The 16,438-nt window shown below is 45.9% G+C and overlaps 5 protein-coding genes across 5 annotated transcripts; 3 read left to right on the top strand and 2 right to left on the bottom strand.

Moving 5' to 3' along the window:
- Positions 1-242: 242 nt before the first annotated feature.
- Tango10 (transport and golgi organization 10) lies at positions 243-3,401 on the bottom strand. The gene is made up of 4 exons (XM_017248577.3): positions 2,920-3,401; positions 1,849-2,851; positions 1,629-1,786; positions 243-1,566 (listed from the first exon to the last, which is right to left on the bottom strand). The coding sequence occupies exons 1-4, from the start codon at positions 3,214-3,216 to the stop codon at positions 1,312-1,314; spliced, it is 1,713 nt and encodes a 570-aa protein (XP_017104066.2). The 5' UTR covers positions 3,217-3,401; the 3' UTR covers positions 243-1,311.
- Positions 3,402-3,527: 126 nt separating this feature from the next.
- Positions 3,528-5,836, top strand: LOC108130228 (protein regulator of cytokinesis 1-like). The gene has a single exon (XM_017248598.3). The coding sequence runs from the start codon at positions 3,795-3,797 to the stop codon at positions 5,625-5,627; it is 1,833 nt and encodes a 610-aa protein (XP_017104087.2). The 5' UTR covers positions 3,528-3,794; the 3' UTR covers positions 5,628-5,836.
- A 165-nt stretch (positions 5,837-6,001) lies between these two features.
- Positions 6,002-7,367, top strand: LOC108130196 (uncharacterized). Its single transcript, XM_070278986.1, has 2 exons — positions 6,002-6,144; positions 6,201-7,367. The coding sequence occupies exon 2, from the start codon at positions 6,216-6,218 to the stop codon at positions 7,233-7,235; it is 1,020 nt and encodes a 339-aa protein (XP_070135087.1). The 5' UTR covers positions 6,002-6,144; positions 6,201-6,215; the 3' UTR covers positions 7,236-7,367.
- Positions 7,368-7,625: 258 nt separating this feature from the next.
- Positions 7,626-10,093, top strand: feo (fascetto). Its single transcript, XM_017253617.3, has one exon. The coding sequence runs from the start codon at positions 7,856-7,858 to the stop codon at positions 9,953-9,955; it is 2,100 nt and encodes a 699-aa protein (XP_017109106.2). The 5' UTR covers positions 7,626-7,855; the 3' UTR covers positions 9,956-10,093.
- A 3,025-nt stretch (positions 10,094-13,118) lies between these two features.
- Positions 13,119-16,432, bottom strand: LOC108133624 (uncharacterized). Its single transcript, XM_017253623.3, has 4 exons — positions 15,247-16,432; positions 14,241-15,183; positions 13,597-14,183; positions 13,119-13,526 (listed from the first exon to the last, which is right to left on the bottom strand). The coding sequence occupies exons 1-4, from the start codon at positions 16,280-16,282 to the stop codon at positions 13,459-13,461; spliced, it is 2,634 nt and encodes an 877-aa protein (XP_017109112.2). The 5' UTR covers positions 16,283-16,432; the 3' UTR covers positions 13,119-13,458.
- Positions 16,433-16,438: the final 6 nt, after the last annotated feature.

The following is a 16,438-nucleotide window of genomic DNA, read 5'->3' as shown; positions in this document are numbered from 1 at the left end:
TAGAAGAACCATCTCCATCTCCAGTGAAAGATTCTTGAATCTGCAAGTCAGTATCGTGAGCAATCGTGCAAAAGGCGGCGATAAGAAAGTGTAGCCCCCCAAAAAACTCTTCTTAAGATATCTTAAGAATATTAATAACATTAAATCCACCTTGGTTTATAATTACCACCCGGAGAGCGAATAAATAAACAGCCATTAAGGTATTTAAAAGTAATGAAGTTAATTTATTAATATTCTCTTGTAAATACTCATTTTGTATACACATTTATATAGTAGGTAATTTGTAACATTTTTAATTTACAATTATGATCATCGGATATCGCGATAGGATCTATATTTTTTCAGACTCACACACTGGGGGAAATATAGTATCTACCATACATTACATATACATATATATTTTACAAATTCTTATTAAAAGCTGACCAATTTCATGAGAGGGCGATACAGAGATTAAAAACTAATGTCATTTGATAGGTGATTAATATCTAATTGTAAGTATGATAGTAACTCTTTATAATTCAGTCCATAGAAAACATAAACTCGATCAACAATCACTACATTTATTTCAACATTAATTCGATTGATGACTTCTTCTATATAATACACCGATTTATATTCGTTTCACCGAGTCTGGGCGATCTGGAGACTTCAATCCCAATAGATCCAGCCATAAGTTTCCATAAGAGAGAGCGCTCTATTATGGCCAAGTCACTCCCAGCGTTCGTCGCCCATAAAGATAATCGTGATGATTCCTTAAGACGCGACAGGTTGATCCCGTACTGTAAACGCACTCGTAAATGGATCAACCCACCCAACGGGCAACACACACACACACACACAACGCAACGCCTATTGGCTGTAAAACATGAATGCGACATGATGCGACGAGTTTCTTGAAAATTTCAGCCTGAAACCGAGAGACTCGCGTCCGTTCAGAGAACAGGATGGGGGGGCGGGGGGCTTTGTGGTTCGTTTCTAAATGGTGACATTTATTGCATAATCTTATACCTTAGCCTGGGGGTTCACTGGAGCTGAAAGACTTTTGTGTCCAAAGTCTAGCGCCATATAACTCAGTGAGGATAAAATTAAAAAAAAAAAAAAAAAAAAAAAAATCAAAAAAAGAAAAACTTAACATATGGCGGCGGGAATGGATAGATGGTATGGATTCTCAGATTCATCCCGCCACTCGTTGAGCCCAAGGGTAGTGTAGGAGCAGTCGCATTTTGGATTTATACATACATAAAAAATATAATGGAAGAATGAAATTATGTCGGGAGATGTCGGCAGGATCAGGGATCGGCTGGGTGCCTAAAACTGAAACGGCGGCGCATCGCGGCACGTGTGAGCACCCATGGGCGTGATGAGGACGTGCAGGGTGAGTGTGTTCCGCTGATTGCCCGTCAAATGGGGACTCAAGTAGGGGGATGTGTGCTCCAGCTCCTCGTACGGCAGCAGGTTGTCCAAATTGATGACGCGCGACGTGTCCGAGAAGTATTCCGTGCGCTCCACCACCGTGCGGATATGTGAGATCGTGTTCTGCACGCCAACGATCAGCACAGCAATCTGGAATGACATGAAACGGTCCATTAAATGGTTAGATCCTCCTCCGCCCTGGACTGACTTACCTTGAATCGCTCCTCGCCTATGTTCTGGTGCTTGCAGGTCACTCGCAAGCGAACCGTATTCAGGGAGCAGCCTGGTACATCCTCGCCGCACACCATCTTGGCCTTGTTGTACATGACACCGCGCGGAAAGAACTCTATCTCCCAGGTGGTACAGGGATCTGTTCAAAGAAATCACAATATATATAGGACTGGCGGGAAACCCTTACGAGAAACAGCTCACCATCCTCCACCTCGGCGATGTGACGCTGCGAAAAGAAGAGCTTCACGTAGTTCTTGTAGTCCTCGATCTCGTCGAAATTGTGCACATCTATGTCTACGCTCCAGGTGTCGTTCCAGTAGAGGCGCGGCGTAAACTGCAGTTCACCGGATTCGGTGGCTCGCACCTCCCGCACTCGATCCTCCTGTCCGGACTGGTAGCTCATCCCAATGGCTATGCGATCGACGAGGAACTCCTTGTGATACTCGATCAGCGGCTCCATCAACGACAGATGCGACAGTTCCTGCGGCGTCATCATTCCGAAACGGATGTGCGTTACCGTCTGTTCGATGAGCTCCATGAAGCTGGCGTTACAACTGGCCGCGGAGCCGGAGGTCGCCTCCATTTGCTCGCGCCGGTGCAAGAGCCAGGTCTGCACAATGGCAAACAGTTTGTACTCGCTGGTGATGACTATGTCGTTCTGCTGCAGAAGGAGCTGCATTATGGCCGGATCCATTTCCACAAAGTCACGCGACTCGGCCACCATCTCCAGGTTCCATTTGAGGAACCGCTTCAGTGTCTCGGTGAGATCGTTGTGGGTGGGCGTGAAGGAGAGCGTGTACTGCAGCCACGAGACCAGGTAGCCGCTGGTGGCCGCCTTCGCTACATGCTTCGTCATGTAGCCGACGCAGAGGTCTATCAGGTCGCGCACATTGTACTTGTCGCTAAGCGCCAGCATCGGCATCACCGTCTGCAGGGTGACCGCAATATGTCCGACATACAGGTACTTAATGAACTGCGGGAACACCGCCGAGCAGCATGCCTCCTCGTGCAGCTCAATAACTCGTTTACTGCACTCGTTCCACTCCGGATTCATCAGCATCACTTGGAATACATCGCTGCTGGCGCACAGGATGACCCGGTGTGCCGGATACTCCTTTCCGTCAACCAGCAGCACAATGTCCGACATAAGCTTTTCAGCGTACAGGTTAGCGATCTTGTTGAGAACGCTATTGGCATCGACCATCTGGAGAGGATTAGAAGTAAAGGATCATAGGTGGAACAAAATAAAACACTGGGATTTGGTCAACCTACAGTGCTGGCTCCATCCTGGGCGTCGTCCACCTCCAGACACTTGCGTCGTTTGGCATCCTGATCATCATTGGGGTTTGTGCCGTTCACGGGACTCTCCAATGGACTCTCATTGGGATTTGCTGGCGGGGATGGTGGTGGAGTAGCTGCGTCACCCTCCCCTACAGCCGCCGCTGCGCCACCTCGGGGGGCCTCGGGCGCAACAGCAGGAGCCGCCTCTGCACCACCCGCTGCACCTGCCCCACCTGCACCTCCGGAGACTGGGGCTCCTCCGCCTCCGCCTCCGCCGCTCGAGCTCATCGGGAATCGAGAATGCGCGAAACGGCCCACTCCTGGCGGGTGTTGTTCTGCTGAGACGATTCAAATACACTTTACAGGACTGCTGTGCTTCTCTGTGAATCGGATCTCGGTCAGCTGTTGGAGCAAAAAAGAAATCGATGGAAAACAACTATATTCGATAACCGTTATCCATCACTGGAGGAATCAGTGCTGTAAACTAACCCCCAGTGCTCCAGTGCTGTAAAAGAGAATAAAAAGTAGGCTTTTACAGCACTGTTACAACATAGTTTTATTAAAGGAACCAATTTCAACATATCTTTCATCAAATCCACAGCTAAAAATTTCCAGACTACCTTACCCGAGAAAGAAAACTTTCAATTCTTAAATTCCCATTAATATAAGACTTGCCTATTGGACCTTTCTGAAACATAACAACACTATTTATCGGTGTCTATAGCGATCGCTGTGGAATATTTTGCAACACTAATTTACTAGCTATGTACAGTTTGAAATTTACCGGTTCACTTTATTAGCGTCTCCTCCACTTGTTAACAAATAAGAATTAAAAATAATCGATAATCGAGATCGCCAAAGAAGCCATGGTCTTCGTCGAGCACAAGACTAAGATCCTGGAGCTGACGAGCAATCACGTGGATCGCCTGCATCAACTATGGTCGCACATATTCGAGGAGAAGACCTGTGAGGATTTCCTCATCCGACTGAAGGAACACGCCGATAGCTTCTACACGGATCTGCTGAACGAGTCCCGGGAGAAGCAAGAATGTGTCCAGAAAGAGATTCACAACTTGCGGACGGAAGCCAGCAACCTAACACGTCTGCTCCACGAGCCGATGGACGTTGGTGATCGTCCGGCGGGCATGCCTCTGGTTGTGTGGCAACTAAAGCTGGATGAGAGCATCGAACACCTACGCGAGGGCGTGGCAAAGCGTCGGGCGGAGATCTCTGATCTGTTGCAGAAGCAGGAGCAGTTGTGCCAAGAGCTGGGCGAGCAAGCGATTCCCCTGCTGGACGATCCGCTGGCCACGCCTCAGGAAATGAGCTATTTTCGGGAGCACCTCGATCAGCTGCGCGAACAGCGAACGCGACGAGTCGAGGAGATAAAGCAACTGCGCCATGGCATCAAACTTGACATGAAGCTGCTGGGGTGCCTGCCGCAGACGGAGGAGGAGGAGCGCCTGCTCAACCAGATCAATCCCAATCTGACCGCCGAAACCTTCAAAAGCCTACATCGCATGCAAAAGGAGTTCGCCGACCAGGTGCAGGAGCTGCGTGACCAGATCGACGACATGCGGGGAAAGATCCAGGTGCTGTGGGAGCGCCTCCAGGATACCGACGAATACGCCCAACGGCGGGTGAGGGAATCGACAGCCTACAACCAGCACACCTACGACGTGCTTCGGGAGGAGCTGCAGCGCTGCCAAGCCCTCCGCCGACAGAATCTGAGTATCTTTGTCGATCGCCTGCGGGTGGAAATCAAGGAGATGTGGGATCTGACTCTCAAAAGTCCCGCGGAATGCAAACGCTTCACTAGCTATTACAACAAAAACCTCACCGAAGAGGATCTGGAGCTGCACGAGCTGGAACTGGAGCAGTTGAAGAAGCTGTATGACGAAAACAAGAAAATATACGAGATGTACAGCAGCCGTACTGAGATGTTTGCCCGCATGATAGTTCTGGAGACCAAAGCTAATGATCCGAACAGGTTCAACAACCGCGGCGGGCAACTCCTCAAGGAGCAGAAGGAGCGCAAAGCCATCACGGCCAAGCTACCAAAGCTAGAGCAACAGATAGTAGAGCTAGTGCAGGAGTACGTGAGACATGCCAAATCCCCTTTCCTGGTGAACGGGGTCAGTATTCTGGAGCAGATGGCCGCAGACTGGGAGAATCTCCGCCAGCCCAAGCAGCCGCCGACCTCCGGCAAGAAAGATCCTGGCCATAAAATGATGCCGCCTTCGGCGCCTCTAACGCCAAAGGCTCTCAAAGGCAAGCCGGGCGTCTACGGGTCCACATCATCGCTGAAGAAGACGCCATCGAAGATGAAGTTGCCCAGTGCTGCCAAGAGCACGGGCAATCTACAGAAGCGGCGCCATCCCAACACCACCAACAACAACATTGAAAACACAAACGAACCATCGGCGGCAGCTGCCAAAAGAAACTTAATTGCGTCCCTGGAGTGTAACAATGCTGTCCTGGGAACAAATACCCAGCGGAAAATGCACAAGTCGCCGCAGAAGAAGGTACGCGTCCTGGACTACTCCTTGCGTCGCGATAAAATCAATGGAAGACCCAGCAACGGTGGCAGAATCACGCACAGAAACCGTCCAATCCCACAAGTGCGCGTCCAGCCACCGTCCAGCGAGGACAATCGAAGCGACGACAGTGAGGGCATTGTGGATCTGATGTCGCCGTAGAAGTACCACCAATTACCCATATGATATGTACACAACCCGATGCAATAGTGTCAGCTGCTGATCTGTGTTCTACTTTTACCTTAATCCACAAGTTTACGATTTTAGGGACAATTGATATTTCTAGTTCATATGTATATGTAGGTGCCATTTTATGTATTTTCAATAATTTAGCTAAAAAGCAAAATATACTTTAATTTGCAATATTTTAACATTAATATTCTTAATTTTGACATTAAAGGAAAGGCCTGCTTTGATTTAAACAGAGAAATTAAGGTCCTACTACTAGTAGATCCTTCAGATATTACTAGATTATACCAGAAAAATGTTAGTATATACTAGAAATAGTATGTCCTAGCTCTAAATTAAAAGCTGGGGAAAATGTTTGGCTAACAAAGCATGCTGGGCATTTTAAAAAAGGTATAAAAGTCGGAATTCTGCCTGGAAAAGCATCATTCAAGAAAAAATCCTTGAGGCGAACGGACCTACGGAAGAAAGCTCTAATATCGAAAATAAAAAAGTAAGTAAAAAGGAAAAATTTTCAAATAATTTATCATTAAAGAAAATTATTTTCAGCGAACAAATCTAAAAATGGAAGGCGAAAAATTTAATAAGAAGGAGGATTTCGGTAAGGAAGAACCAGAAAATAAGGATTTTCTTGAGAATTCTTATAACCTAAAAATGGAAGCTGAAAATGTGAAGAAAAATCAAGATTCTGGAGAGGAAGAACTAGAAAGCGATGATTCTGGAAAGGGACCAGCAAAGAAAGTGAATTCTGACGAGAAAAAAGAAAATATGGATTTTCTTGAGAATTCTGATGACCTTCTGGATTCTTCTGAAGAGGAAGAACTAGAAAGCGATGATTCTGGAAAGGGACCAGCAAAGAAAGTGAATTCTGACGATGAAAAAGAAAATATGGATTTTCTGGAGAATTCTGATGACCTTCTGGATTCTTCTGAAGAGGAACAACTAGAAAATATGGATACCGGTAAGGAAGCAGCAAAGAAAGTGAATTCTGACGAAAAAGAAAATATGGATTTTCTTGAGAATTCTGATGACCTTCTGGATTCTTCTGAAGAGGAACAACTAGAAAATATGGATACCGGTAAGGAAGCAGCAAAGAAAGTGAATTCTGACGAAAAAGAAAATATGGATTTGCTTGAGAATTCTGATGACCTAAAAATGGAAGGTGAAAATCTGAAGAAAAATGAGGATTCTGGAGAGGAAGAATTAGAAAATATGGATACCGCTAAGGAACCAACAAAGAAGAAGATTTCTGGCAAGGGAAAAGAAAAGCCCCTATCTCGAAGTGCTCGTGCTGGACTTAAGTTTCCTGTGGGACGCATCCATCAACGTCTGAAGAAGTTCAACAATAACCGTATTGTCCAATCCACTGCAGCCGTTTGTTGCGCTGGCGTACTCGAGTACTTGACCTCAGAAGTGATTGGAGCAGCTGGGATGGCTATGAACGACGCCAATCGTAAGCGTATCACAACTCATCACTTGCAGGCCGCTATTCGCGGAGACGCGGACCTAAAGAGCCTGGTTCAAAAATTGCGCCCGCGCCGCGAAAAGAAGAAGAAGGATGATAGCGAGGAGGACTCGGAGTAAAAAGGCGGATAGAAAATTTGGTGATGACTTGCAAGATTTATTTAACAAATCATCTTGGCTGTTATTGTTCAAAACATTGTCATTTGCATTTAATCACGTTATACCTAAATAAACTTTTCAATTTAACTGTCAATTGAATTTATGGGCATTACTTTTTAGTGTTGGTAAGGGAAGGGAACTTATATTATTTAGAATAATAAAATGAAGATTAAAAATCCTCACTATTATTATGTAAAATATTTAATTGTTTTATTAATAGATGAGACATTACAAAAACTTAATTTTTTCCCCAAAAATATCACAATTCCTAATTTATAGGCAGCACTTTTAGATTGCCACCTTGTTAAAAACACATTTCAACTGGGTGGCAACATTTTTGGCCGCCATTTCGGTTTGAATTTACCGATAATTTCGCATAGCGTCATTCAGGAACTCAATAATTGGGAATGCACTCCAAATAACTCCAAATAGTGGCCCGTTCAAAGGCGAAACAACAAAATATTCACAGTGCGAAAGGATGCCCTTCCAGTAGTGATTAGATTAGACAGCAAACAAAGCAGCTACATCCCAGCACGTCAGACTACGAAATAATCAACAAAAAAAGATACTCAATTCCCACAATGAATGTCCTGGGCAGTCCCACGGCCATTAAGGCCAAGATACTGGAAATGACCGGCGAGCACGTGGACCAGCTGCACGTGATGTGGTCACACATCTTCGAGCCGAAGACCTGCCACGAATTCCTCCTCCGGTTGAAGGATCACGCTGACAGTTTTTACACAGACTTGCTGAACGAGTCGCGGGAGAAACAACAGGGTATCCTCGACGAGATTTCCGGCCTGCGGGCCGAAGCCAGCAACCTGACTCGTCTGCTCCACGAGTCTGTGGACATTGGCGATCGACCGGACGACATGCCACTAGTATTGTGGCAACTGAAGCTGGACAAGAGCATCGAGCATCTGCGCGAAGAGCTAGCCAGGCGGCGGGCCGAGATCTGTGAGCTACTGCTGCAGCAGGAGCAGCTGTGCGAAGAGCTGGGCGAACTGCCTCTGCCTCTGCTGGACGATCCGCTTCCCACACCCGAGGAAATGGACTGTTTTCGGGGGCGCCTCGATCAGCTACGCGAGCAGCGAGTGCGCCGCGTGGAGGAGATGAACCAGCTGCGCCAGAGCATCAAGCACGACATGAAGTTGCTGGAATGCCTGCCGCAGACGGATTCAGAGGAGCGCCTGCTCAACCAGGTGAATCACATGCTTACGCCCGAAACCTTCGAGCGATTGCGTCGCATGCAGAAGGAGTTCGCCGACCAGGTCAAGGAGCTGCGCGAACGGATCGACGACATGCGGGAGAAGATCCATGTGCTGTGGGAGCGGCTCCAGGAGAGCGACGAATACGCCAAGCGCCGGGTGCGTGAGTCAACGGCCTACAATCAGCGCACCTACGACGTGCTGCGGGAGGAACTGCAGCGCTGCCAGGCTCTGCGGCGCCAGAACCTAAAGACATTCATCGAGCAGCTACGCATCGAAATCAAGGAAATGTGGGACTTGACCCTGAAGAGCCAGCAGGAACGGATGCGTTTCTCAAACTTTTACAACGACTGGTATAACGAGGACCTGCTGGAGCTGCACGAGCTGGAGCTGGACGATCTGAAGAGCTTCTACAACAAAAACAAGGGCATATTCGAACTGTACGAGAGCCGCGCGGAGCTGTGGGCGCGCATGGAAGCACTGGAGGCGAAGGCCAGCGAGCCGAACCGTTTCAACAATCGTGGCGGCCAGCTGCTGAAGGAGGAGAAGGAGCGCAAGGCTATCACATCCAAGCTGCCCAAAATCGAGCAGCAGATCACCGAGCTGGTGCAGGCATTCGAGGCGCAGGAGAACACCCCGTTCCTGGTGCACGGCGAGAATATTCTGGAGCGCATGGCGGAGGACTGGGAGCGTCACCGTCAATCCAAGCAACAGAGCTCGGCGCGAAAGAAGACTCCGGCCCCGTCGTCGGCCAGCAAGTTTATGCCTCCCCCAGCTCCAGGATCTGTGGCTCCTCGCACGCCACGCACACTCCGCAATATGTCCACGCTGTCCAGCTCCACCATGTCCCTGAGGAAGACGCCCTCGCAGCAGTATCTGCGTCCACACAACATCACCAAGAGCACCGGCAATCTCCACAAGCGGCTGCATCCCCCAGCCGCCGCCCAGCCAGGGTCCAAGACTCCGTCCGCCAAGCGCAGCCTGATGAGCTCACTGAACTCCATCAAAGCCTCGCCGGCACTGCGCAGCCCTGCCCAGCGCCTGCTGGCCGCCAACCAGAACCAGAGCCAGCTAAAGTCCACCAAGTCACCGCTGAAGCGGGTACGCGTCCTGGACAACACGCTGCGCCGCAGCGGCGGATTGGGCACCAGCCGACGCAGTATTGGAACACGATCCAGCAAAAAGATGCGCACTAGGGAGTCACCGCAGCGTGCTGGAACCGAGGAGACGGACTATACCACGGACGAGAATAATGAGAATGGGGACACGTATGAGGAGTTCCAGCCGCCGAGTCGTTCCTCGATGCTGCCACGAATGCGCCACCAGTTGGCCCTGCCCCGCAAGCGTCAGATGGCGGCGACCATGAAGCAGCAGCACCAGCAGCTAACCGAGGAACCGGAACAGCCGGAGCCGAGATTTAATTTGCCGTCGCCGAGGGAGAGCATGATGCTCGTGCCGCGTAGAGATTTTTAGATTATTTGGAGATTAATTGAAATTAACACGTACCTACTCTCGTTCGTATTTGGTTTTTCTTTTTTTTAATGTATTTTCATTATATTTTCTGTTTTTCGTTTTACGTTGCACCAATAAACATGATTTCTGTTTGCTGAATCGCATAATGAGTTCCATTTTTAAATTTTTAGTTTTTTTGTTTCTATTTTAAAACTTTGTTATCAATCTTAACAATTAAAAGTTGAAATACCTCTCTTAAAACTATATGTCCATTCCCAGGTCTTGAAAAAAAAGATCCCCTAATTAAAATTAAAAAAAAATAAGCATTTAAAATTGTTCCTTTAATTCTTAATACCAAAATAGAACACAACAATGAAGTTTTACCCAAAAAAAACATTCTTGCACTTATCTTTCACTTTAAAAAAATTAATTATTAAGTTTAAAGTTTTTCAAAAACGTTTTTTTTTTATTTTTACCTTGTACAATGACGAAGAAATACTTTATTTTGACTAAACTACTTTAAAAATATTGAAGATAACTAGTTTTAAGATTTGAGTTTAATTTTTTTTACTTTTAAATTTATATATTTAAGGAATACATATTTCTTATTTTTTATACATATGTACTTAAAGTCTTAGAATAAACTCTATTTGTTAAAATAAAATAACCAAATGTTTATTATTAATTATAGCTAAAAGTTATAGAACGAAGGTTAAGTATAAGATCAGTTCTTATAAGAGTTTCTTGGATGAATCAGGACCCAGGACCTTATCAAACACATGATCATACACCTTTTTGTCAATATCTGGCCCAATTCTTAACATATTTCAATAAGCCATATACATATTTATATTTAACTCAGCACTTTACTACCTTCCTTCATTAATTATCAATATTCATTATTAATATATGGGTAACATTGCATTTTATTCATTCTTCAGAAACAAAACATAATGTTATCCATTCCAAAATTTTCGAAAACGATTTTTACAATTTTTAATAGTCAGACCTATATAAATTATCACTATACTACTATACTTTTCGTAGTTTTTAGAGAGAAAAGGTATACGATTTCTTGATCTGCCAAGTAATAGCCAAGTTATAGATATTATAGCATTAATAAAGTTCGTTTCGGCCATTAAGCTTTTAGCCAAAATAAAGAAACACTTCATACACTATTAGACAATATTTTTTCTATTTTATACCCTATTTTAAAACGAAATAAGAATTTTAAACCAGGACCTTAATGATTAAAGCGTAATCTCCTTTGAAAAATCTTTTTTTTTTATGAAAAATAAATAAATTAATACCAGTTAATTAATAAAAACAGCGTCCTCCCTTTCGATTCTCATAAGTGCCACCTAATTACCACCAAAAATTGAATATAAAATATAATTCCATATTTTAGGAAAAACTTATAAAAATAAATCTATTTAAATTGATTCAATAAAATAGAGCCTTCCTTCTCCATTCTCTATCATTGGTGGCACTTTTTAGATCAAAAAAACGAAAAGAATGAATTAATAATGCTTAATTTATTAATTAATTGTTTTAAATTATTTTACAAAACAATAAATTAATATAAACTAGCTAAAAAAACGATTTCCTGCTGGATTCTCATAGGTGGCACCTAGGCAGCATCAAAATAAAAAGCGTTGGATATAGGAATTCTACTTATTTTGGCGAAAAATAAACAATAACTTAATAAAAAAATAATTAATTAAAAAGTGCCCTCCTCCTCGATTCTCATAGGTGGCACCTAAGCACCTCCGAAAATTCAAAAAATAAAATTATTTTTTTTAATAAAAAATAATTAATTAAAAAAAACAGCGCCCTCCTCCTCGATTCTCATAGGGGGCACCTAAGCAGCGCCAAGAAATGGATAAAAAAAATTAATTCGACTTTTTTTTAATAAAAAAAAAAAATAAATTTAATTAATAAAAACAGCGCCCTCCTCCTCGATTCTCATAGGTGGCACTTAAGCAAGCCTGAAAACTCGGGAAAATTCTTTTTTTTCGTGTAGGTTTTATTGCTTGCTTTTGTTGTAAAATTTGTTGTTGTAGTTTATTGCTGTTGTGATTGTTGTTGTAATTGATTGTTTTTGTTAGTTTTTGTTGTTGTTGTTGTTGTTAGTTTTTGTTGTTGTTGTTGTTGTTGTTAGTTGTTGTTGTTGTTAGTTGTTGTTGTTGTAATTTGTTGTTGTTGTAATTGATTGTTTTTGTTAGTTTTTGTTGTTGTTGTTGTTGTTAGTTGTTGTTGTTGTTGTAATTTGTTGTTGTTTTAATTTGTTGTTGTTGTAATTGATTGTTGTTGTAATTGATTGTTGTTGTAATTTGTTGTTGTAATTTTTTTTGTTGTAATATTTTTGTTGTTGCATTTTTTTTGTTGTAATTTTTTTTTTATTTAATTTAATTTTTTTTTTTTTTGTTTTTATTAAAAAAAAATTTTTTTTTTCCAATTTTTTTTTAAAATTTTATTTTTTAAATTTTATTTTTTTGTTTGGAGAACGGCATTAGGAGAGGCTGCTATTCTGAAGTTGAAGCACCGGCTTAACCTCCGGCTTATTAAAAACCTACACATTCTACATAGAAAATTAATAAATTAAATTTTTAGTGATGGAAGTAAATCGATAGCCACTGGAATGAAGATCACCAAATGGGAGCAGAAAATTAAGTTTGAAGCATACTTTTAGGCAATCGGGACATTTTTGCCTAAAACATAGCCTTAAATGTTTTTAACTGAGAAGAAATTCAATAAAAAAATAAAAAATAAATTTAATTAATAAAAACAGCGCCCTCCTCCTCGATTCTCATAGGGGGCACCTAAACAGCCCCTGTGAATGAAAATAAATTAATTAATAGTAATTACTAATAAATTAAGTAATTAGTAATCAGCTACTTATAATTATAATTATTAGTTAAAAAATGCCTTCCTCCTCGATTCTCATTGGTATTACCTGATCAACACCAGAAAATCTAAACAAAAGTTATAATTTTTAGAATACGAACTTTTTTGGAAAATAAATAATAAATTAATGGAAACTAATAAAAATAAAAAAAAACATCGTCCTTCTCCTAGATCCTCATATAGGTGGAAACTAATCTGTAATAAGTAGTAACTATTCCAAGGATTAGCCAAGTCTGAACCCAGTTCCATTTCCTGACTAATAAAGTTCAAGAATACATAGGTTTTAGTATTTATTTTTCTCAATAATTAAATATCCGAGGAGATAGGAGCAAATCCTCCTATGAAACACACCATACCCGGATGTATGTTTTAAAAAATTGTACCAACCGCCTACACTATATTCGGCAATGTAGGGCAGTTCTTATTCGACTATTAAATACAAATTAACATGTTAAAAAAAAGGCACAGGACAGTGCCTGGTCCTGCGCCTGTGATGTACAATTCGTATGGCAGCCACCTGATGTTCTCATCGCCTGCCTCGGCTATGTACAAATGGAAGCTTAAGACTACACTGGAATAGTTGTCTGTGTTCGGATGAAGTGGCTCTGCAACGTCGGCTATTTAGCGGTGTCGCTGCCGCTCTGGCTATGCTGACTGCCACCGCCATGGTTGTACATGAGATGTGCTGAAAAAGACAGAGACGGAGAGAACTATTAGAAAAAGATGGCAATATGCAAAAGGAAGATGATGTTTACCCATTACGACGGGAGGGAAGTTGAAGGCGCCAAACGGAGCACTCGACGGAGCAAAGCTGTTCCCGTCCAGGGTATTTCCCGCCGCCGACGAGGTGGTACCCGGAGCCAGTACCCCTGCAGTTACGCCACTGTTCTGGTAAGCGCCCGGCGAGTGAATGACTGTGGTGGAGGAGGAGTTATCGGCTCCGATGGCGGCCGACAGCTGGGGATCAGAGCCGGCGGGATAACGGGCCGGCGGCATCACCACCGTAGTGAGATGCGACTGAGCGCTTTCTTCCAGCAGACCCGTTCGCTGGAGGCGACCCGTCTTCGTCTCGATGTGCTTGTTGTGGGCGGTGAGGCAGTGATTGCGCATATTGTACAGCTGGAGGAAGTAGGTGTCGCAGTGCGGGCACTTGTAGCGCTCGCCCGTATGCCGGCGGATGTGCGCCTTGAGGTCGTTGCTTTGCGTAAAGCTCTTGGGGCACTGGTCGCACTTGTAGGGCCGTTCTCCGGTGTGGGTGCGCATGTGAATGGTCAGGTTGTAGGCCCGGTGGAAGCTCTTGCCGCAGGTGTTGCACAGATTTGGCTTAGTGCCCGTGTGGTAGCTAGAATTTCAACAGTTATCAGTTACAGTCTAGAATCTGGAAAGGATTAGCACTTACCGCTCGTGGACCTTGAGATCGGTGGCCCGGGGGAAGGCCTTGACGCAGTAACGGCACTTGTACGGCTTCTCACCATTGTGGCGCCGCATATGGACGCGGAGGTAGTCGTTTCGGGCAAAGCTATCGCCACAAATGCAGCACAGGAAGTTCCTCTGCCCCGTGTGGGTCTTCTCGTGCTCCCGCAGCAGCGCCCGCTCCCGGAACGTTTCGTCGCAGCTCTTGCAGGCGTACAGGAAATCGGTGTGCAGCAGGGTGTGCTTACGCAGGTAGGTCTTGCTGGAGAAGCGCTTCGAACAGTACTCGCAAGTGTGCTCGGCCAGTTGCATCTTTAGTTCGCTGCCGGGCTCCAGGCCCTCCCCATTATGCTTGCTCAGCTTGTGCCGCTCCAAGGCTTCCGGACGAGCAAACGCCGCCTCGCAGAGACTACACTTGTGCTCCTTGTTGCTGTGCAGGCTCTGGACGTGCGCTTTTAGGTGATCGCTGCGCGCAAACGCCTTCGGGCAGTGCGGGCAATTGTGTGGCTTCTTCTCCAGATGCGAAAGCTTGTGGCGCAGCAAGTGGCAGTGGCGCGAAAAGGTGCGCTGACACACCTCGCACCGGTTCTCCGGATTGGATGTGGGAGAACCCTCTTTTTTGCGGCGACGCCGTCGCTTTCCTTTTTTCCCCAAACGCCCGCCGGCGCCCTTCAGAGGTTCCTGCTTCAACCGGAACCCTCGGCCCTGCCCGTCGTCGTCATCCTCGCCATCGCCATCATCGTCCTCCTCGTCGTCGTCGTCCAAACAGCTTTCCTCTTCGACGTAGTTGTAGAACTGATCGTCGTCACTAAGCGGCAGTTCCCCGGCAGCCCGCAGATGCTCCAGGAAGTCCTCACTGCCCATAAAAGCATCTTCGTCGCCACCCCGCTCCACTTTGATGCTCATCTGCGAGTCACCGCTGGGTTCGCCTAAGGAATATATGGAAAATGGAAATGAGTTTCGGTGGATTCTGCCAAGTGATGAACACTTACTCTTCACATGGGCGTCGCCAGAGGCTTCGGCTGAGAAGACAGCCTTTTCCCGTCGTCGCCGCTTCTTCTCGAGGTTCAGTTGGGCGACCAGGTCGACCTCCTCAGCCTCCAGGCAGGGCTCCGGCTTGATGTTCAACCATAGAGCCTGTTTGGCCTCGTCGTTGTCATCGTCCTCCTCCTCGTTGCTGGAAATTGGGTTTGTATTGCACTCTAGGGCAGCTCCGTCTTCCTGGTCATCGCCCTCCTCGTTAAGCAGGACCTCAGCCGCGACCAGTTCGTCGCCTTCCGCTCCTTCCATAGTCGTCTCATCGTGATCCGCTGAAGCCCAGGCCGCTGTTAGATCGTCCTCCGAGCGATTATGCATGTTGCGCATGTGGCGCAGCATATGGTCGCTCCGGGTGAACGTCCGCGGGCAGTGGCCGCACTGCAGCCGAGCGGTCTGGTCGTGGCTCTTCGCCAGGTGGATGCGCAGCTGCCGGAGATGGGGGAAGCTCTGAGGGCAGAACTTGCACTTCAGCTCCTCCTCCTTGTACTCTTTCGCCGACCGGTGGACACGATTTCGGTGCAAACGGAGATCTATGCTGTTCAGGAACTTGTCGTGACACAGCTCGCACGACAATAGGGCCACCTGCTCCGTTTGGGTGGACGCCTCGGCGCCGGAAGCCTTAAACTGGGGAGAACGCCCCAGGAGACCTACCAGTGAGCAATAAGAGCGTTCCGCGTCCCGCTTGAAACGGTAGGCATTGCGTGCTGCCTCCACACACGAACCGCACATGTGCGATGGCATCCCATCCTGCCTCTCGCACGGATGGACTGTGCACTCCTCCAGGATGCGGGCCAGGTTGGCGTCCTGTTCCACGGCCACCTCGGCAAAGATGAAGTGCAGCTCTCCTGGCTCCTGGCTGGCGTTTCTAAGGCAGACACGGCATACGCGATCCGGGTCCACGGCATCCACTTTTTCGTATCCCGCCGGCTGGGGCGGGATTTCCGACTCCTGTTCCGGATCCGTGCCCGGCTGCGGATGGGGCGATGCCATGGCAGGTTGCGCGTGCTCAAGGTATCGCTATAGCAAGGGCTCATCAACAATTATTACCGTTGCCGCTGCTGTTGTTGCATATCCCCGGATTTTGCTATTTTCTTTTATTTTACCAATTTTTTTTTACCAAAACTATGGTCACTCTAAGCATTAATG

This window comes from Drosophila bipectinata, chromosome XL (genome assembly GCF_030179905.1).
Source record: "Drosophila bipectinata strain 14024-0381.07 chromosome XL, DbipHiC1v2, whole genome shotgun sequence".
Classification (NCBI taxonomy): domain Eukaryota; kingdom Metazoa; phylum Arthropoda; class Insecta; order Diptera; family Drosophilidae; genus Drosophila; species Drosophila bipectinata.
Note: the sequence above shows the minus strand (reverse complement) of the source record. Positions and strands in the feature narration are given on the sequence as shown.